The sequence below is a fragment of the Eutrigla gurnardus genome, assembly GCF_963514095.1.
Source record: "Eutrigla gurnardus genome assembly, chromosome: 9".
Classification (NCBI taxonomy): Eukaryota; Metazoa; Chordata; class Actinopteri; order Perciformes; family Triglidae; genus Eutrigla; species Eutrigla gurnardus.
The window spans coordinates 21,771,867-21,792,437 of record NC_139923.1 but is presented as its reverse complement, the minus strand read 5'-3'; the positions used below and the strand labels follow the sequence as shown (position 1 = coordinate 21,792,437).

General features: G+C 46.1%; 1 protein-coding gene across 2 annotated transcripts in view; it reads right to left on the bottom strand.

Annotated features, from left to right (window-relative positions):
* itpr2 (inositol 1,4,5-trisphosphate receptor, type 2) overlaps nt 1-20,571 on the bottom strand; it is a 46,638-nt gene that overhangs the window by 25,195 nt on the left and 872 nt on the right. Inside the window, exons 2-37 of one of the 2 annotated variants that reach the window (XM_084016667.1) lie at nt 17,188-17,258; nt 16,822-16,940; nt 16,641-16,727; nt 16,072-16,230; nt 15,225-15,323; nt 14,982-15,065; nt 14,738-14,884; nt 13,893-13,988; nt 13,234-13,278; nt 11,338-11,489; nt 11,085-11,184; nt 10,782-10,942; nt 10,542-10,683; nt 9,885-10,043; nt 9,182-9,354; nt 8,694-8,813; nt 8,288-8,470; nt 7,915-8,166; nt 7,681-7,828; nt 7,403-7,550; nt 6,472-6,659; nt 6,251-6,374; nt 6,103-6,160; nt 5,843-6,008; nt 5,355-5,522; nt 4,797-4,883; nt 4,585-4,710; nt 4,355-4,477; nt 4,067-4,267; nt 3,727-3,978; nt 3,510-3,635; nt 3,281-3,409; nt 2,876-2,996; nt 2,593-2,774; nt 2,029-2,171; nt 1,297-1,405 (exon numbers count right to left, since the gene is read on the bottom strand). In XM_084016667.1, coding sequence (XP_083872793.1) covers nt 1,297-1,405; nt 2,029-2,171; nt 2,593-2,774; nt 2,876-2,996; nt 3,281-3,409; nt 3,510-3,635; nt 3,727-3,978; nt 4,067-4,267; nt 4,355-4,477; nt 4,585-4,710; nt 4,797-4,883; nt 5,355-5,522; nt 5,843-6,008; nt 6,103-6,160; nt 6,251-6,374; nt 6,472-6,659; nt 7,403-7,550; nt 7,681-7,828; nt 7,915-8,166; nt 8,288-8,470; nt 8,694-8,813; nt 9,182-9,354; nt 9,885-10,043; nt 10,542-10,683; nt 10,782-10,942; nt 11,085-11,184; nt 11,338-11,489; nt 13,234-13,278; nt 13,893-13,988; nt 14,738-14,884; nt 14,982-15,065; nt 15,225-15,323; nt 16,072-16,230; nt 16,641-16,727; nt 16,822-16,940; nt 17,188-17,258 — 4,948 coding nt within the window. The remainder of the gene's footprint in view (nt 1-1,296; nt 1,406-2,028; nt 2,172-2,592; nt 2,775-2,875; nt 2,997-3,280; nt 3,410-3,509; nt 3,636-3,726; nt 3,979-4,066; nt 4,268-4,354; nt 4,478-4,584; nt 4,711-4,796; nt 4,884-5,354; nt 5,523-5,842; nt 6,009-6,102; nt 6,161-6,250; nt 6,375-6,471; nt 6,660-7,402; nt 7,551-7,680; nt 7,829-7,914; nt 8,167-8,287; nt 8,471-8,693; nt 8,814-9,181; nt 9,355-9,884; nt 10,044-10,541; nt 10,684-10,781; nt 10,943-11,084; nt 11,185-11,337; nt 11,490-13,233; nt 13,279-13,892; nt 13,989-14,737; nt 14,885-14,981; nt 15,066-15,224; nt 15,324-16,071; nt 16,231-16,640; nt 16,728-16,821; nt 16,941-17,187; nt 17,259-20,571) is intronic. The other variant, XM_084016668.1, reaches the window with a different exon arrangement.

Here is a 20,571-nt window from a genome sequence, read left to right as displayed (position 1 = left end):
CTCTCTCTCTCTCTCCCTCCCTCTCTGTCTCTCTCTCCCTCCCTCCCTCTCTGTCTCTCTCTCTCCCTCCCTCTCCGTCTCTCCCTCTCTCTCTCTCCGGTGCAGTGAGGCTGCAGCTCCACACTTAGGACTACAGGGATATGACAAAGAGAGGCCACAAATACATGCTTGAGCACACTCACACACACCTACACAAACTGCCATTTCACATATCGTTACGGCACTGTCTGGCTGCTCGAATGCGCCGAGCCGCTTTAATAAAGAAAAAAAGAAAAAAGTGACTGTTTTTCCACTTTAAATTCCTCTGATTTTATTCCACCCAACTGTTGAATCGTTTGCCTTTTGGAAAAAAAGGGAAAAAACACGAGACACGAGATGCAAACAGAAGTTGGGAAACCAAAAATCCAGCTGTTAGTTACTGGCTGGCATGTACTATATATCAATATTATATAGAAAAGATTAATCTTGATGGTATTAGTAATGCGATTGCACCGAAAGAGAAGGTAAAAACACATGCATGCGTTCTGTTCCGACACGTGATGTCGTGGTGCAACAATGACAGCCTTTATTAGCGCTGCATTGTCCACCGAATAATCACCATGTTGCATCAAATGCCACCGAGTCAGAGGACGGCAACACATTCTTTCTCACGGTTTACTTCAGGACAATCTTTAGTTTGATTAACTGAGATATAACAAATAAAAAAAAAGGTTCTTATTAAGTCTCAACTGGCTCGTCTCACCACAGCTGGAACAAACTCTCCTAAACCTCCCAAAGGTGATCACACACCTGACCCTCTGGCTCTCAGCCTCCACCCCCCCTTGGTGTGCACAAACACAGCCTCATCCTCAAGACTCCTCTACCAACTCTTGTCATTCACGTCCCAGACCTCTGGCTGAGACGGGGGTGCAGGGTGAGAGCAGGACATGCCCCCCCACCACCACCACCTCAGTCGCTGCAGTATTGATTTGTTTGTTCGGTGCTTGCCCCCTCCTCCTCTTCCTCATTCCCTTACTTCCCTCCCACCTATTCTCCCTTTCAGTGTGTCCTCAAGTGCCTCCCCGTCTTATGTAACATAGAAAGGCCCACAGCATACTGATGAAGGGGAGTCTGGGCTCCGGGCCGACAGACCTGGGAGGGAAACAAGGACGACACCGCACTGCTGATGGGAGCACGGCGTCGCTGGCACATTGAAAGACGGGCCGACGGCGACGGACTCGCATCATTTTCTTACACATAATATAATAAAGACCCTGTTTCGTGTCACATACTCCCCATGCAGCGTCAAGTACTCACAGCGTCCTCGAAGCATTCCTTCTTGTCCAGCATCTCGCGGAGTGTCTGCAGGATCTTGATGCACAGCTTCTCCTCTTTGTCCATAAGCTTCTTGGTGTGTTTGATGAGTCTGACGGAGTAATAAGAGAAGCGCTGTATCACTTAAAGCGGTGACCTACACATGCAGTCACTGAATAGCAAATGGTTGTTGATCATCACAGGTGAAATCTCCTTTTCTGCTCTCCAGGAATATCAGACAGTGTATTTAAAACTAAATGTTGGCCTTTGTTTCCAGACTTTTCTAAAGCCTCCACGACTACTGAATGAATATAATAATAGTTGGAAGTAGTTAATCAGAGTAGGTTTTAGTTAATGCTAGTTTTTCCAACCTGGAAACCTTCTAACATGCCAATTCTTAACTAAGCACAAATTAAACGTCAGCAGAAAAATAACAGGTATCAGCAACTTCTGTCAAAAACCCTGATCTAAGATTAAACCGCTATAATAATAATAATAATAATAATAATAATGGATTGGATTTGTATGGCGCTTTTTTCCAGGAGACTCAAAGCGCTCTGACAGGGTACCAGGTTCCATTCATTCACACACAGTCATACCGGTGGTGGTAAACTACCACAGTAGCCACAGCTGCCCTGGGGCAGACTGACGGAAGCTATGTCAGCGGTCCTCCAGGCCTTGAAACACGGGGAATGTGTCGTTTGTTCCTTCCACGCGTTGTGGACGGGGACTTACTTGGACATGAACGCTCCGCTCTCGCAGCGTAGCCGAGCGGCCTCTGGGAACAGCAGCTCGGGGCTGTGAAGAACGTCCACCAGCACAGAAAACTCTGCCTGGACCTTCGGACTGAACTGCTCCTCCAGAAGGGTCACGACCCCCTGTACATCACGGACAGACACACATGAAGGCTCGGTCAATCACGTCCTGGAGAGACCCTTTCCCTTTCAGGAAAAGCCTTCTTTATTTAGACACTCATGGAGATGTTGAGCCACGCCAGCAGCACGGCTCTAGGGACGGCAAAGTCCGACACTTTGGTCCAGCTCAACAAATATCACTGTTGTGCCATAACATGTTGTACAGCCTTGGTACCCAGATGATGTAGCCTAGTTTACAAGTATTGGTAGTTTGCTGTATTGAGCTACGCATGCCCCCCTATGGCTGAATTGAACTATAGTGATCCTGTATTTTTAGATCTAGCACCACCATCAGGTCAAAACTGTCCAACACTTTGGTTCATGACATTAGCATTACGTTCAAAGCTCTGCAGTCTTAGAGCTGCAGACAAAAAAGAAATCACACCTGCAGCTTCTCAATGATGTTCTTGTAGTCGGGCCCACCCAGAGTCTCCTTGCGGGGTCGCGTGCGGGCACTGATCCTCCAGTCCTTGGCCGCCCGCTGTACCATGTTGCTATGGACCTTGAGAGACAACGTGTTGACTTGACTGTCCAGGTCCACTGGGATGGCGATGGCCCGTGCCTTAGCTGGAGAAGGACACAAAGGTTTAGTGTCATTAAAATATGTACTTTTACACATTTATCAATCAATGTTTTAATGCCTCCATCGCCATCGATGAAACACTCACCGACGTCAGCCAGAGACTTGATACAGCTCTCGATGTTAGCCCTCTGAGCTGAGTTGATCCAGGTGCAGTTGTAGATCCTGAAAGAAGACTGAAGCAGCTTGATGAAGACGGACTGGTTCGTCTGTGAAGAGAGACAGGGGAGGACATGTTGTATTTTTAAATAGGGGCTTAAGTGAAGACCGAGATAATCCTGATGGGAACACTTCTGAGACATGAGTCATTCTTCCGTGTGAAACACCACAAGCATGCGCTCAACATACAAATGAACCAAGAAAGTCCAGCACTGGTGCAGTGAAGATGTCAAATACCTTTACTGTAACTGAGCTAAACGTTAGCAGAGGATGTGGGCGTGCGGTGAGAGAGCAGACACATTTCACCTGCTTGTCTGGGGGTGAAAATCAATACCTGCAGGTTGGAGTGGTTGACAGAAAAAGGTGAGCTGAAGAAACCCTTGACGATGGCCATCACCGTCTCCGTCACATACTTCTCCAGGGCCAAGTCGGCATGGTTACGGTCCGTGGTGGTGTTGCACACCTTAAATACAGAAACAAAAGTCGAGTAAAACTTCTGAACAAGTAAGCCTCAATTCGTCTGGACACACAACACTGTTGGAGAAGTATGTAGGCAGACTTACACTGGCCATGTCCACCAGGAAGTTGTCAAAGAGCTTCCAGATATGATTGGAGGTGTAGATCTCCTTCATTTCTACCTCTGTGTCCACGTAGCAGTGATTCACAAAGTTCACATAAGCAGTTTTCACCTGCAAAGAAATACAAATCTGGTTACTTTCAGATCAAATAGAGATAGAAGTATATTTGTGATCTAGATCATAAAGACGGTCCAGCCGTTACCTCCGGTATACAGTGGACATCCGTGACGACTTTGACAATGTCGTCCAGCGGCAGCAGGGAGTTGCATTTCAGCTCGGTGTAGACGTTCTTGCCCTCGGTGCAGGCGGCCAGCAGCTCCACCAGCGTGTCGTGGTAGGCCAGGGCTCCGTCTTCGTCCGCCCGCTCTCGCTCCGAGCCCATCATCTGCAGCAGGACGGTGAAGGAGGAGCGGTCGTTGTAGAACACCAGCACGTCCTCGCCTCCGTTCACCAGCTGGATGCACAGAGAAAAGCAAAGACACAGTCAAGCTAACGAACGGATAAAAAGTACAAAACGCTCGTCCACTTGAAATCAGTCTCACCTCCGTCATGACCTTATCCTGACATTTCTTCACGTACTTCCCGTCTGCTTTCACGATGGTTTGCAGGAAGCGGAGGTACTGAACGTGTCTCCCGTGCGTTTCGATGCAGTGGACAAAATGATGGACCACGCGGTCGCTGATCTCGTTGCACAGCAGGTAGTTGTTCATGAAGATGTGACGCATCGTCTCGGCTTCAAGCAACTGGTGAAAAAGTTGTGATTCAGTCATTTAGAGGAAGATAACCTGATTCATTCGTATAACAGGAAAAGAGAGGTCACATGACTTTACCCCCGGGGTGAGGAAGAGGTTCAGGTGTTTATGAAGCAGAACTTGGTTCTGAGGGTTTCCTCTGCAGAAGTTTTGCAGAAACGAATGTGCCAGGGTCATGATCTCATTCATCTTCTCATCAATCTGTACAAAAGGCAGAACCGAGAGCACATAAAAGAAAACGGTTATTCCACCGAACGCCAGACAGCGTGACATCAAGGGCACTGCGCAAGGTACGATGAGTCATCCACCTTCTCATAGGGGATCTGCAGCAGGTCCAGCACCACAGTGTGGGCCCCCATGTTCTTCAGCAGCCTCTGCTGCTGCACACGACTCTTCTTACTGGGATAACACAGCTTGCTGAGCCGCAGCAGGATCTGAACAGCAGACACACGGGTCTTACAGATGCACGACGGAACAGAAACAGATGTGAGTAACCTGGAGATAAAGACACGGCGCTCACCTCTTTGACGATTTTGTAGTTGTTTGCTTTGTTGCTGTCGATTTGAGGTTTATTGTCTCCATCCTGGACCGGGCTCAGGACAACCTCCTGGCAAGGCAAAAAGAACAAGTCTTTACATTTACAAGTTACATGGTTAGCCACAGTGAACTAAAGCTCCACCATTGTTATGTGTTCACTCCAAAAAGGTTTATCTTTGGCATGCAACAACCGTGACATCCGGCCTCTAATTACCAACATTTGTCAGCGTGGTGGGAAAGGTTCCTGCCCAGATCGTTATCATCACTATCGCTGCGTTTTAGGAACAATAATGACGGACTTCGTGTTCCAGGCCTGACTAATAAAAACACATTTACAGCAGACTCCAGACATTATTATTCATTGTTCCTTCGTACGATGCCAAGAAAAACAGCTTTCCAGCAAACAAACATTTCACAGCGCGGCTCAAAGACTGATGGGATGTTTAAGAAAAAATATTGGAACTTCCTGCAGAGAATTTAATGTCAAACTAAAATCTGAAATGTGATTTTTTTTTGTGTGTTTTATGGATACTACTAGCACCTCGATGTTCTGTTCTTTGCCCTGCCGGACCACCAGGTCTTCACTGCTGTAGACGCCGCTCTTCTCCACCCACAGCTCGGACTTCTCCACAGTCAGACGCAGCTGGTCCAGGTCTGCCTTGATCTGCTTGTAGTTCTCTACATCCTGCTCCGACACCAACAGCTGGACCTGGAAAACACACAAGCACACGCTCACTTGATGAGAAATAAACCAGACATAAAGATATTAACAGAACAAATGTGTGAAAGCACATCTCTGCCAGGAGGTCTCAGTGCACCACTTTGGAACGTCAGCGGATTGTTAAAATGGGAGCTCGGGCAGCTCTAGAATACAGCTGAGAAAGCTCTTAGTGAGACAGTTTACAACTGCTGTTATGCCCTTTGGAGAACCCTCCTTATCCAAACTGATTAACTCAGGAAGTGCCTAATGCCACACTTTGTCAGCTCACCAAGGTATCGGATGTTCAAGTTTAACTGCTGTGTCGCTACCTGTTTGAAGGCCTGCAGGACCTCGGCTCTCTGGCTGAAGTGTTTGAAGATGAGCTGCAGCGAGCCGGACACCAGCGGGGGGTAATCTTGCATGATGAGATGGATCAGGACCCTCAAAAACGTGCGGCCCCCCTCGTCGTCCAGCTCCACCGCACTTAACTCGGAGCTGAGATCACAGCAAAGCAGGCGAGCGGATGCATCATTTACCAAAGAGACTAGGGAACCGTCTCATCATTTCTCTGTGTGAGTGCTTCACCTACCTCCCTGCAAACATGCTCTCTGCTTTGGTTGCAATCTCATCTATGTCTGGTTCCGAAGCTGGAGACAAAAGAAAGTGCACAACAGGTAAGTAAATACGTCATTTAGAAAGAAAAGGAATGCTTGGATAAAGAGAGGATGAAGTCGCACGTGTGATTGGGAGCATTTCGATCACAGAGACAGAGCTGTCGGTTATCGTCTTGTCCCCGAACTCTTTTTTGTAGATGGACAACAAGTACGTGATCCTATAATCCAACCTCACACTCAGGATGAACTAACAGGAAACAAAAAGCACAAAAACAGAATCAAACACTAACATTTAAAACATGACAAATGTCACCAGAAATGACTAAAAGGTTGGTGGCGCTTACTTGCAGGATCTCGATGATCTTCAGCTTGGTGTCCATCACCATGACGTCCTCGTTGTCCGACAGGAAGTGTCCTCTCCCGTAGCGCAGGGACGGAGAGGCTTCTGGGAGGCACTGCGGCACACCTCGACTCATCATAATCTGAGTCATCATTTCCCCGACTCCGTGGATCGTACGCAGGACATTGTTCCCTACGAGGAAACATTCATCTTCACACACTTTGCATTTAGTGTGTGTGTGTGTGTGTGTGTGTGTGTGTGTAAAGCCTGTCCTTTACATCTATTTGCATAGTTGACACATTTCAGCTCAAGCCTCAAGTTTATCATGAAAGTCAAAACAAGTGGAACAAACATCTGCATATATTGTGTCCGGTCGATTTAACCGAACCACCCTTTATTATTCGCCACTTTGGACACTTATGTTAAGAATTTCCCAAAATGTATCCATGTCTGTATTTCTGTTACTTCATATTTTGGCTCCACTACACCCAGGCTTCTTTATCTGCTGTAAAACTGCAAAAATAAATAAATATTCTAACAAGAACTAAAAAGCAAAACTAGTACCCCCATTTCTTTTCTTCCTCTGCTATCTCCCTCTGTTACTTTCAAAGTTCAATTCTAAATCCTAATGCTTTCATGCATAGCCTTGCTCCTGCATACATTTATTATCCGCTGCATTCATAGTTCCCCTCTAGATACCTCAGGCTTACTGACAATGGGCTCGTGTCTGTTCTTTGAAATTATGTTTTGTTTTTACAACCTTTAACCACCCATATTATGAAACGGCCTCTTGTCCATTCAATTATCCTAGCTCCTTAATTAAGAAACAACTAAACACCGTTTGACTCATAAGCTTTAAATGTTCCATGTGTTATTTAAAGCACTAATAGTAAGTAGTTGATCGTGATGAAATAATACATGTTAACTGCACTGACCAGCCTCCGGGCTCTTGTTGAGCTTGTTCATGAAGGTGAGTGGGTGCTGGACAATATCCAGGATGGCCAGCAGAGTGCGCGTGAGACGCAGAAGCTCACTAAAGCTATAGAAACCAAAGTAAACCAGGTTACGAGCCAAATTCACCACCTGGAAGGGAGAAGCAGGAACATCATGGTCATAAAACCCCTCCACAGTGGCGCATTAAAAACACATACATGATGCACAGTTTCAGAGTACGTGAGGTAATAAATGTGGATGAAGGAGCTGTTTGTTTTACCTCAAGCGTGAGTTCATTCTTGTCTTTGTCCCCAAATGGAAAAGGCTGGCTGACCACATCTTTGAGGTATTCTTCCACGAACTCCATGGTGGGAGCAAACGTCCTCTTCATGTCGTCTCTCGACGTGTCGGTGGACTCGTACTCGAACCTGGGGGGGGAAGCGCCATCACAAGCGTTACTAAGGCAACATACGGCTGCAGGCAACACACAATGATCATGCGGACGGGAGCTCACTCGTGGATGGTGATCTTGGAGGGGATCTCGGTCCAGAGGCGGGCGTAGCGTACGGGCACCACGGCCTCCTGCGGGTCACGGTCCACATGCATGTGCAGCATGAGGCGGCAGAAGGACGCTCGGAGGTTGTAGGGCAGGCAGTCGTCAAACATGCAGCGCAGGATCAGATCCACGGGGAGCTGACAGGTGATCTGGTTGATGGCCAGGTACTGACGGTCCAGACACATCTTAGCAAAGAGGTTCAGCTGGTACCTACAGAGGAGGCAGGGGGGGGGACATGCTTTTGTGTTACAGACGGGACAAAAAGGGGGGAAGCATACACCCTCGCCTTTTTTTGTGCCAGCGTAAGTAAAAACCAGAATGCCATCGTCACCTGTAATAGGTGATTATGTCTACATCCATCTTGTGGTTGCCCTTGGCATCCTGCGCCAGGTGGCGAATGGATTTGCCGTGAGGCTCCTTGTGGCTGTCGATCCAGTAGAGCCAAACCTCCTCCTCCTCCACCTCCTCCTGCAGCAGAGAGGACTCCAGGGTGGTCTCCGTGTTCGGGATTAGTCTGGACGGGGGGGGGGGGGGGGGGAGAAAGGAGGGCGAGGCAGAGAGTGTGACGTAGAACAGTTAACAGAAAAATGGCACACATTTTACTCTGCTGCTGAAAATATAAGGAGGCAGCTTACGCTTAAGAGCGTACTCGATGGGTTTGTTTGTACAGGTTTGAACGTGGAGGAGGGAAATATGACTTGCTGATGTAAACACAGATAACGCAGGGTGTGACTCACTTGGTCTGGATGAGGATATCTGCGTTGATGGGGTTCAGCATAAATTTACAGATAAGCTCCTGTGTGACGGGGATGGCAGTCTTGTTGGATACGCAGAGATCAGACAGATAATCCAGGAATCTGTTAGATTTCAGCAGACATGAAGGAACACGTGAGCTAATTGTGGGAGCGTGGATGATCTTTTTCTGCCCTCGGTTTTCCATGTAAAACTCCTCTTCTTCATTCTGTGGCTTTATGACAGATATGACTCTTATACTGTGTTTTATTTTGACATAAAACGCAGAAAGACACAATAACAGCTCATAATATAGCCATTATGCAGTCCAATAAAACACTAGGACATAGGGAAGGACATTTCTGATATTATTGTAGCAAAAGTCTTAGTATGACTACTAATTTTCATGCACAATGTTGGATTTTTCTTTTATTTTACATTATTAAATTGTTCCCTCGGGTCGTCCATTGTTGTGCAGGTGCACATGTCTGACCTGGGCTCTCTGTTGCGCCTCAGCAGGCTGACGAAGGTCTCGATCTCTCTGGCCGTGATGTGTTTTTCCAGCAGCTTGCGGTTGTTGTGCAGCAGGGCGGTGATCGTGTCCTCAGCCAGGATCTCATACCCAATTTGAGACTGCATGATTGAGAACTTTTTGGCTATATATTCCTGCGTGACACGGGAGACAAGGGGTTGTAAAGACTTTTGATTGAAGCGATGGTGAGTTCAACGTGAGCTACTTGTGATCCGTCAAGGGAATAGGTTTTATTAATGAACTCCTTAACAATTTAGGTTAAAAAAATCCCACAAAGAAACACTTAAATGTATCAAAGCTCAACTGAGGTTGTGTAAAACATAAAATATTGAATTTGTAAGAACTTAAATTGAGAAAAAGGTAGCATATGTTCATATTTTCAAAAAGGTGTAACTAGAAAATGTTTTGCATTTTTACTGGACGACATTTGTTGAATACGTTACTTGAAGCCTGACATGGCTTGGTGCAACATATGATCCCTATATTTCACGTGATATCACGATTCTAGCTGAATCTAGCTGCTGTGCAGAATCACACAGTATGGCAGAAAAGCCTTTCATTATGTTTAAACTCCCCCACATCCCCGTGATCATGAGCGTGTTAATGAACCTGGTGACAAAATCAATCATCACTCAATATTAGACTGTAGAAGGCGGAAACGTGCCTGGTTCTTGCGATAGTCCTGTTGGGAGTGGCGCAGCACCCTGTAGCAGAGTCTCAACATGTACTTGAAGTGAGAGTAGCGCTGGTCTCCCAAATCCTCCAACTTCAGCATCGGACCGTCACCCTGATCTGTGAATGGAGCCTTCAGGATACCAAAGATCTGGAGAAACAGAAACCCACATGTAAGGACATGACCAGCCCACCCCCCCTCCATCCGGCCCACGACGGATGTCAAAAATATTACATGTTTCACATTAAATTATTCTTCTTTTATACTCGTTTCATATCAATTTAAACTACCCCTTGTAATAAATATATATATATATATATATAGATATTTGTTGCGCAATACAATGGCAAAGGGCAGAGGTCGTGGTGCTGCACATGTCCAGCCTTGACTGTGTGTCGCTTTGTCACTTTGTTTTGCCACAAACAGCAAAGATGTGGCTTTCCAGGCAGAAAGGAAAGGTGGACTGAGAACACAGACTGTTTCAAGACAGAGGGACATTGCAGTATTTTTTGTGCTGTTCAGTGGAAATGCTACGTGCCTGGTATGTAAGGAAAAAAAAGGAGAATGTTGACACGGCCCTCCTATGAGATGACAAAACCATCAGCGGCCCTAAGCCTATTTGAGTCCTGGAAATACTTTGGTGCTGACCTGGGCGAGGATGCTCTGTTCCCTCATGAGCTTCTGCCTCTCCCGGTTGGGCGTTGAGGTGACCACAGACAGAACATCCTGGCCGTTGTTTGGCACCACGCACACAAAGAAGACGAGGTCCTCCAGGAGCTTAGTCACAAACCTGAAACATATTTATAAAAAGGCAAAAACAATAAAAAAGGTATGAAATCATGAAAGACCGCCTTGCGTAAGCCGCGTCGTCGCCTCATGCGTCCGTACCTCCTCTCGTTCTGAGCGATGTTGCCGTACTGAAGCTTCCTCACGGTGGACTCCAGGACTTTACTGGCATCGTTGGCAAAGTCCAGGTCTCTGACCTCCGACAGAGGAACAGACACGATAGCAAAGGCCTCTTTGTCCTCTTTGGTGGGACAGGTGCCGATCTATTGTGACAGCCAAAGGAAATTCAATAATGCATCCACCTTTGTGTTACTCGTGTGTGTGTGTGTGTGTGTGTGTGTGTGTGTGTGTGTGTGTGTGTGTGTGTGTGTGTGTGTGTGTGTGTGTGTGTGTGTGTGTGCAGACCGTGAGCATAACCGGACGCTCCTCCTCGGCGTCGATGGGGACGCTGGTGCTCGTCACCCAGGTGTTGGTGCACAGGTGCCGAAGTCTCACATAGGAGTTTCTAAGAAACGATGGGACAGCTTATTTACATCACAGGGGATTTTTTGGTTGGAACTGAAAAGCATCGATCTCGGTAAGTCAGTTACTATGCTAGCAAGTGACACGAAGAAAATTCATACACATAACACCACTACGACGATGTAAACGGACTGACCTGGGCACGAGGCAGTCGGCCCGCTGCAGAGTGGTGGCGTCCAACTCAAACAGAGAGGCTATGTCATTCCCATGGGGAACAGAAACCAAGGTGAAGGCAATCTTCTCCGCTGCCTGATGCTTCCTCTTGTGGAACAAAGTGTCCGTCTCATTCTGCAGCACACAAACACACACACATGCAGGGAAGCAGGAATGAGCCTCGGCAGTCTAACGGCACAGACCGTTAAGTTGTTTATCAATACGCACAGTGGATGTTGGATCTTTAAACATACAGTAGACGTGTTCAGCCCACGTTCCAGTCTATAAAGAGGGACGCATGCAGAGCTGGTTGGCACCGTCGTGTTTACACCACTGAGAGTCAATGAACCTTGCTTGGAGCGACTAATCATCACTTTGGTTAGTGTTTATTCTGTCAGCTGTTCTCCATGACCTGATTGTAACGACGGGTGGGTGTCGAAAATGTCAAAAATAATTGCGAGTGCATATTAGAAGTTTTCAGAGCCGTAACTGATGTTTCAAATTGGCGATTTGTTGACTAACCATAAAAAAAACTCACAATGTAGGTTTTATTATTAATCAGTCAGATAATCGTTGTCTGACTGACATTGTTGAGAAATCACTTTAAGAAAAAAAATGTTTTACTGGTTCCAGGCTATTGAATAATGTCTGTAATTCTGCTTCTAATAATACGACGCAGTAAAAAGGCAAATTCCCTTATTGCAGTTGCAACCACCAACATATTTAACATATAACTTCCATTATGGCATCACATGAAAAATAAACAGGATTCTGTAACAATAAATGTGACTCTAGCTTCACATAAATCATTTTTCCCTCCAATAACTGATTAATTCATAAATAATGAAGTGCTAAACTGCAAACACACTTCACATTTACTTCATAAAAGATGTATATCCATCTATATTCCAAAACTTCCATTTCAGGGAACATCAATCATCATCTTGACTATTTAGTCTTTGGGAGCCTGAGAAGTCATGAGACATGTTTTGTGTCAAGTCGCCAAATCTTTTCCACAGAAATACTCAGGTAAACACAGAGAAATGAGCCAAACTATTGCTCGAAAAGTCAGGCGGATGTGAGAGAAACTGTACAGTCACAGCTTCTTACACTAATGAGGCATCAGGCTACACGGAGATGCAGCCAGAGAGCCCCGACTCCTCCGTGTTAAACGCTGCGATACGTAGGCTGCTACAGCCAGATGCAGCACACAAAAAGGCGAGGGTTAATTTCTTCCACTGTTCTCTGCATGTCAACGGGAAGCTCCCCAGAGCTGCCTCCACGCCTCAGCTTCTCTATCCTCCCACTCCTCCACCTCCCTCCCCTCTGCTAGTGACTCACCCGCCAGCTTAGCACAGGCGAGTGGAGCAGAGCAGACAGCACGTCTGCCTCCCCTCCATCCCCGCTCGCAGGGCACCCCCACATCCAGACGTTATGTAAGGGGCCCCCTGTGTGTCTGAAAGCCAGCATGTGCATGAGAGAGTGTGCGAGGCTGAGAGTGTGTGTGTTGTGTGTGTGTGTGTTTCTTGCACCGCCGGAATACAAATGTGCGAGGAAACTAAGAAAGAAGTGTCTGGATGGAGAGTTTGTACGTGAGTGTAAGAGAAGTGGTGGTATTGCATAAGCAAAGGGTGAGGAGACAGAGAAGGACCTGAAGTTGGACAGATAATGTATGGAACGACGGAGATAATTGTTCTTTCTTACTAAAAAAAAAATCTTCTTTCCTGTTCACCAACGTGTCCTCTCTTTCAGTCGGTTCTGACTCCTATATGCTGTAAAATTATATCTGCATTGCTGCCGTCTTGAATTATAACTAACAATAATGTGAGAAATGCGTGTCGTGACTTTACAGCCGAATGCACTCGTCTGACCGACTCACCTCTCCTTTGGGCTCCGCCGCGTCGTCTTTGAATTCAGGGTTCACCTGCAGAGAGACTGAGCGGTCACCTCGGTGACCTCAAATATAGAAAGCTCTCATGCTCATCCTGTCAGCATCATCATCATCATCATCATCATCATCCCCGTCACCCCAAATCCAGACTGTTCAACAGCAGATGGGTGATAGTGGCCATATCAATGGGAACACTGCCACCTACAGCACATCGCCCACAATCCCCTTCCACTGTTGTTATTCAGAAAGTGCAAAATAGATACACTCCGTTTGAGAAGGGGACTCAAACAAAACGTTTATTAATGCAAGCTGCTCTCTAAAAGTAGTGCATAGACAAACCAGGGATCCACTGATCCTTGCATTTAATTAATAACCCGAATGTCTCACTGCGTGGAAGAGATGCAGGTTTGTTAAAACAAAATGTTACAAATAAATACATAGACATTTACTGAACTTTATCATTGATTAAGAAGATAAAACATCAACAATACCTTTTTAATGCAGTAACAAATTGGTCAAACCTTAAACAGGAATTAAATGTGCAGTATAATATCTGTATAGTCTGTTCAAATACAGCCGAACTGAATGGATCAGCTACATCGTCAGCGATAGCCGACACAATGATTAAAAAAACGATTAAAACTCACCTCCGCTGCCAGATAATTCCCACTCGCCAGGTGTTTGAAGCGGAAGAGACTGTTCCACTGACCGGCTCCACCTCGACAGGGGTCATAGTGCACAACCTGGTACAGAACAGGAAGCAGTCACACGTTTTACGTCTCCTGCATGTTATTTAGTGTCGGTCTTTGCTTGCCTTCGACTGGTCTGATATGTTGCAGCGAGACTTCAATAACACAGCTTTCACTTTAGTTACAACGTTCACTTAGTTTGTGCTTTTGTTTAAAGTAGGATAAAACTGGTTAAACAGCAGTCGGAAGATGAGCTCTTTTAAGTCACAAACCAAGAGTTCCAGTTCAGAGCCATCACTGCATTATCAGAATGACAGTCACCAAGTGTGCCAAGTACAACAGGAACTCATGTTTGTCATACTTGTGCAACAACATGATATGGTGATGCGAGTACATTCTGGCACAGCAGAGGGACAACGGGAACTTCAACTTAGTGCAAGCTGATAAAGAGGAACATGCGGTACAGTAGATGGTGGATTAAAAAGATCTAAAATCTTAAAGTGGCAGACCGGCAGACAGCATGTACAATCGATGGGGAAATTATGACAAATCTGCACATTTAAGTACATGTATTTATTTAAACTGAGCTGTGTAAAGTGTATGGCTTTAACCGGGTCTTTATGTCATTGATGGATGTCTGGTTTTACTAACAGGACAACACATGTATTTCAATTCCATTTTGTCCATAAGCTGCAGTCAGACCTTGAAGTCATCAGGGCATGATAATTAAAAACAATGATTCTATTAAAACAGCATCAATGACGTTCTCAAATTAAAAGGCGAGATGTCACTTCCTGCTTTACCTCGATCTCCCAGAGAGCCTTGGAGCTGGTGGCTGAGGTTGCAGATTGCCGCAGCGTGGTCCTGAGAAAGACGTGCTGCTGTTTCTTGTACTCGTCGCAGGTCAGAAACTTCTCCTGCTCGGCGTGAAACAGCCTCACAACGTCACCCTGACGGGGGAAACAAGCCAAACGTGACCCTGCTGCAAGATAACGGCACGCCGTTTGCTCTGAGGAAACGGATCTAAAAGCGATAAAAACAACGTACCCCCTTCAGCACGTCTTCCCTGTAGTCGCTGAACTTCATGAACAAGGTGACTTTCCAGCTGGTGTTACAGTTAACAGCATTCACCTGCAGCATGAAGCAGAGGAATTAGGATTTCAAACACAGTTAAAGGATGAAGATGATGTATGAATTCATTAAAAACTGTAAGATAAACTACAGGAATGTCTTGGCAAACAGTTTTATTTGTTAGCACTGACACAAACAATATGGATGAACTAGTCCCACCTCTTTGCAGCCGGGGTTGTCGAGCAGCTCGATGTTACTGGCGTGGAGAGGCTGCCCTGCGTTCACTGGCATCAGCACCACCTTGTCTCCAACCACCACCTTGAACCCAATTAGACACAGTCACATCCCAGCGCAGGTGGAGCTGCGGGCTGGTAAACTTCCAGAGGTGTTCAAATGGATGAAACGGGAAGGAAGAGTGTTTCCATGCAAGGAGGGTTTGTCTAAAGTCTGCAAACACCCCCTTATTTAAAAAGTGCGACATGTGCAACAGGCTGAGCTTCAGGTGAAACACCTATGTTCATACCGTGTACATGAATGCAGCACACAGAGACGTGGTGAAGTTCACTGCCTGTCTTTGGAGCGCTTGCACAACATGCTACGCTCAGCTATGCTAAGATGCTACGCGGTATCTCATGTTAACCAGCCACACACAAGCACGCTGTGGCTTTTTTCCACTTATTCCAAATCTGTGCTCGTGTATTTAAAACACTTGTTTTAAATACGGTGAAGCAGCATCAGTGACACACGGTAGACAGAAAGTAACAACCAACTGGATGCTCTCTAACAGTCTAACATGCAGTAGGGAGGGCGGTGCATCCATGCTTCTTTTTTTTTTATATGATATCCTAAATCTGTCCTAATAATACACACCATGCACAATCAAGAGCAATACCTTTAACCATAGGATGCTAAAGCCAAAGGGGGAAGGACAAAATCAGAAATGTTACTGGGGGGGGAGGACAGGAAGGACAATGAGTGTATAGGATGAAAAAGTCAGACCTCTGCTGTACTCGTAACAAAGAGGAACGTCAAACTATGTCGAGTGGTGGCGAGCGGAGGGACCTACATTATCTCCTTCGCTGCGGAGCTTCCAGAAGGGCTGAATGTAGAACCAGGAGCCCTCGTTGCCAGCCGGGTCCAAAGAAACCCTCATGGCGTTCTTCTCCAGCAAAGCAGGGAGACGCTTGTTCACCGTCAGGTACTTGTTGCTCTTAATGTGCAGGAGCTGAGACAGAAGAGCCACAGCTGGTTAATGCTGCAGGAGTCGTGGTGGAGGAAGAAGAAGCAGTAAAACCGACCCTGTGACTCTTATACGATGACATATTAGGATGCAACTAATTATTATTTTCATTATGGATTCATGTCTTGATTAATGATTGCTTGTTTGGTATGTTGCGTTTGATTATTGGAGTTAGGAGAGTTGGTTGACTATGTGTCAACACAACAATTAATTCTTTAATCTATTATACCGATTCCACCTTAACTGCATATTGAAAGAGGCCTGCTCACTGGAGGAGCAACTGAGACTTCCTAGAACACAACATCAGTAATATACTGTTGCCCTAAAGTTTAGCAATCAGTGAAACCAAATAGTAACATTGTAAACTTGCTTGAGCGATCTCAGGGGTTTTTTACCTGGATGACATTACTGTATTTCACGACTTCTCCGAGGAGCTTCTTGTTCTCCGACTCGTTCTGCTTCTGCTCCAGTTCCGCCGCATGCTGAGCACCGAGACAGAGAGTTACTAAAGCTTTGTGATTCAAATGCAAAAACGGGAGATCTCCATGCAGATGTGTGAAAAAAAAAGCTCTATACCTGCAACTTCTTAAACAGGTCTCCCTGTGTGTTGTTGTTTCCCTGTTTTCCTTGTTTGGCCTTCCAGAACTGCTTCTGGGCCGAGTATCTGTTCATGGGACACACCTTGAAGAGGCAATCTGCAGAGGAGCAAAAAGCATTCAGGCACACGGGAGTTGCTCTCTCTGTGGGTGTGGGTCCGATTAGGTGCTTCTTAATGTGGCGAAACAGCATTTTTGAGGCGAGTCTTTATTTACCCACAAGAGGCCTGTAGAGAGCTAAACACATAGAAGCTTCTCTTAAACCTCAATGTTGTGTTAAACAACAGTGAGTAGCCTTGACAGCGTATGTGCGTGTGTGGATATAACCTTGCAGATCCCTACAAACCTCGGAACTTTTTGGGCGGGTTGGCCAGGTCTCCAGCATCAGGCTGGACGACACACCTGTCATCCACAAGCCTGCAAAAGGAGAGGTCAGAATTATTTAAATCGGCACGGTTTCTATTGGCCACCTGCAGGATGAAAGGCTCAGCTGGAAACGCAAGTAAAAAGCAATGGCTCCGTTTACCATCATAACATCTCCTGAGAGCTCTCCCACTATCTGGACTGCTGCTCTGAATATTTATGAAACGGAGCTCATCTGATTTAACGTCACTTTGATCTCTGCTTTCTAGCCCAGCGGGGTGTCGGGGGGGACGGGGGGGTCCGCTCAGTCTCGACGTTGTATCGACAAACCGGGGTAAAAAGATCTATTTCTGTCGCTTTCACATAGTACGCAGTGACAGCTGGTTAGAAGGGTGTGTAGAAGTACGCTGCGAGCCTTCAGCATTGTGTTGCCTCTTTGTGAAGTCTATGTCGGTTACTGGAGCGTCGTGTAGGCCGCCGCCACCGGAGGAAACCACGTGGTTTCCGTGTCGGGGTGATTACACTCGTAACTAATAACTGCCATGTTTCCCACATCCTCCCCTCTTAGCATGCGAATGAATGACTAGTTAACACACTGAGATGTTTCATTGACTGGTTTAGAGGTGCACATCAGCCGGCGAGGGGGAAAATCACACGTTCACATTCAGTTAAACCGACACATATCTAGAGTAGATACAAGAATACATGTTGCAAAACAAGCATGACTCTGCAACATGCATGAAAGGCCTCGTTAAAAAGCCTTTATTCGTCTGCCACGTCGCGTCCTACATCGGTGGGACAGCTAATATCTGATGACATGAAGTGTGCCTCGTCATTGGACTGTTTCCTAGTTCTTTATCTGGTATATTTCACCCTGGTTTCAAAATGGCTTTGTGAAAAATGTGTTTGCTAAGATCGATTTCAGCGACGTGTGTTAGTAGTCAACTGAGAAGACTGACGGCGACGTCGCTGGAAAGATTTAGCAAAATGATTCAACTAGACTGGTTGAGAATCCATCGATCTGAGTTTTATTCCAGACTTTATTTAGTCCTGGAGTAACTAATCCTCCTTCAGGAAATCAGTTTAGTGAAGAAAGCAAATGTGTGATAAACTAGTGCTGGTGGTGTAGAAGTCTTGGTTTAATTAGAGCAAGGGCAACCAGTATTCTGAGGTCAAAGGTCACAGTGGTCAGTGTTTGAGGAAGTGTCCCTGTGGGTCGTTTAGGACTCAGTGTTTCGTTGTTTGCAGTTTTAAAGTCACGCGTGGTGTTAAAGCAGAGAAGTCTGCTGGCATATATTCTATTGTAGCAGCTGTGAGTGTTCCCATTCTCTTTATCCCACCAAAGGCCGAGGTGCACAAGCACATCCATTCATCCCGTCCACTGAGGAGAAACCTAATGCAAAATGCACAATTCCTCCAATTCATACAAAGCTGGCAACCCTGCTGAAGTGAGCGGAGCCACTTCCTTTTCATGCCACGGCACTTGATCAGTGTCAATCCACAGGCCGGTATCAGGGTTACATCTGAACGAGACACAAGAGAGCCCAACAGGAAGCAGAATCGAGTGCTAAATAGCTAAACAGGAAGGCGTTATGGAAAAGTCCCCATGAGCTGATAAAATACAACCGAGCTGGGCTTTAGTTCAAACAGACAGGCAGGCTGACAGAGTTTGCTCTAACCGAGTTAAACATGAACCAATGATAGCACGCCGGGCACAGACGAGCTAATTTTAGCTCCGCTGGGAGAACAACACAGGAAGAAATACAGCAATGCAGCACATTAGGTCCGATATATTTGTTCTGAAAAATCTACACTCAAGCCAACAAGGAATGACTCATCTGAAAGAAAACTGAACGATCTCACAACCAACGCCTGTTTTCGCACGTTTCAACACGCTGATAAAGCAGTGCAGTAATTCTTGTGGAACGTTTAAAAATCATACGCAAATCACCTAAATATAGAATTATTGTTATCTTTGTCCACAGGCCCACAAATAGAGTGAAAAACAATACGGATCTCCAAAATGATCCTTTCTGATCATTAAAAAACGTGACACGGCACAGAATCCAAGGAGGTCACGGTTTGGTTACCGTTCTGGATCGCTCAAAAAAGGTCATCTGGCGTTCGAGTGTTTGCAATGCAAGGCGTGTGAGGGACTCGCAGATTTAATGTTATCCAAAGCAAACAAGGGCCCGAGCAGCCTTGTGCAGCCGAGGTTACATTGTGCTCACAGGAGCTTTTGGCTCGGGTGAGGTTCCTGCAGAGTCTCCGGGCCTCGCCGAGCTCTGGCGCAGAACAGCCCTCCATTAAATACTCGGCGCTCCTGTTTGACTGCGTGGGTTACTGAATCGCTGATAAGAGCTTCCCTACTTTGCTTCACAGCAACAAGAGCTGTGGACAATCGCCGCTGTGCACTTTTGCGTCTTTCTTTTTTTCTTTTTTTTTCACGTTAACAGCCCCCGTGTGTGCTGCTGCATGCATTTGCATTGGCAAAGGCCTCTACAGTTAAGGGGAGCATTTGAGCAAGAGAAGTTGGCTGTGTGCACTCCTGCAGATAGGCAGGCAGGGAACACTGTAGCCTACAAACAGGTTGAATGCGAAGGTGCTCCGATTACATTAACCCCCCAGAGCAGACGGCATTAAATAAAAAGAGGCGATAACCTCATATGCCAGCTGTTGTGAGGAAAGTGCTAAACACAGTGTGAGGTAAAGGGTAAGGAGGTGGGTGGGGCACGCTCATTCCTCAGGAGTAGTCGGCCTCTCCACGCTTGCTCTGCAGGCCCAGGGGCCAGAGTGCACCTGGAACCACAGAGGTATTTCACCTTTCCACTCAGGAGGAACCACAGCCAAAGAAAAACCCTGTTCTTGGCATTTTTTCCACACGGCGGTGTGGAGAATGGCACAATGAAAAGCAGTTTCCATCACGCCCCCACACACAGCCTCAAGTATGACTGACACCTGACAGTGTGAGATAAAGAACAATACTTAGAGAATAACGAAACTCATGTCACACTGTAAAGCAGCGGCTCCAACACTCTTATTGACTGGAAGGAAGTCATGGAAACTATTAACCAGTATTTCTCAAAAAAAAAAAAATCATAGATTAGTAAAAAAAAAAAAAGTCTAACCAATCTAATATAAATATAAGATCATTTCTTCTTCTGTGTTCCGTTACTTAATGTGTGTGCCTTCACATTTGTCTTATGACCCATTGAAGAGGTCATGACCCCCTGGTTGGCTTCCAGTGCTTTCTGGTGACTGAATACGGCAGGAAAAACTCTAAATCACTTTCTCCTGAATTAAAATGTGACGCAGATCTCTTCTTAAGCTGACAAGGACAAATCTCAACATAGAAAAGGTTCACTCC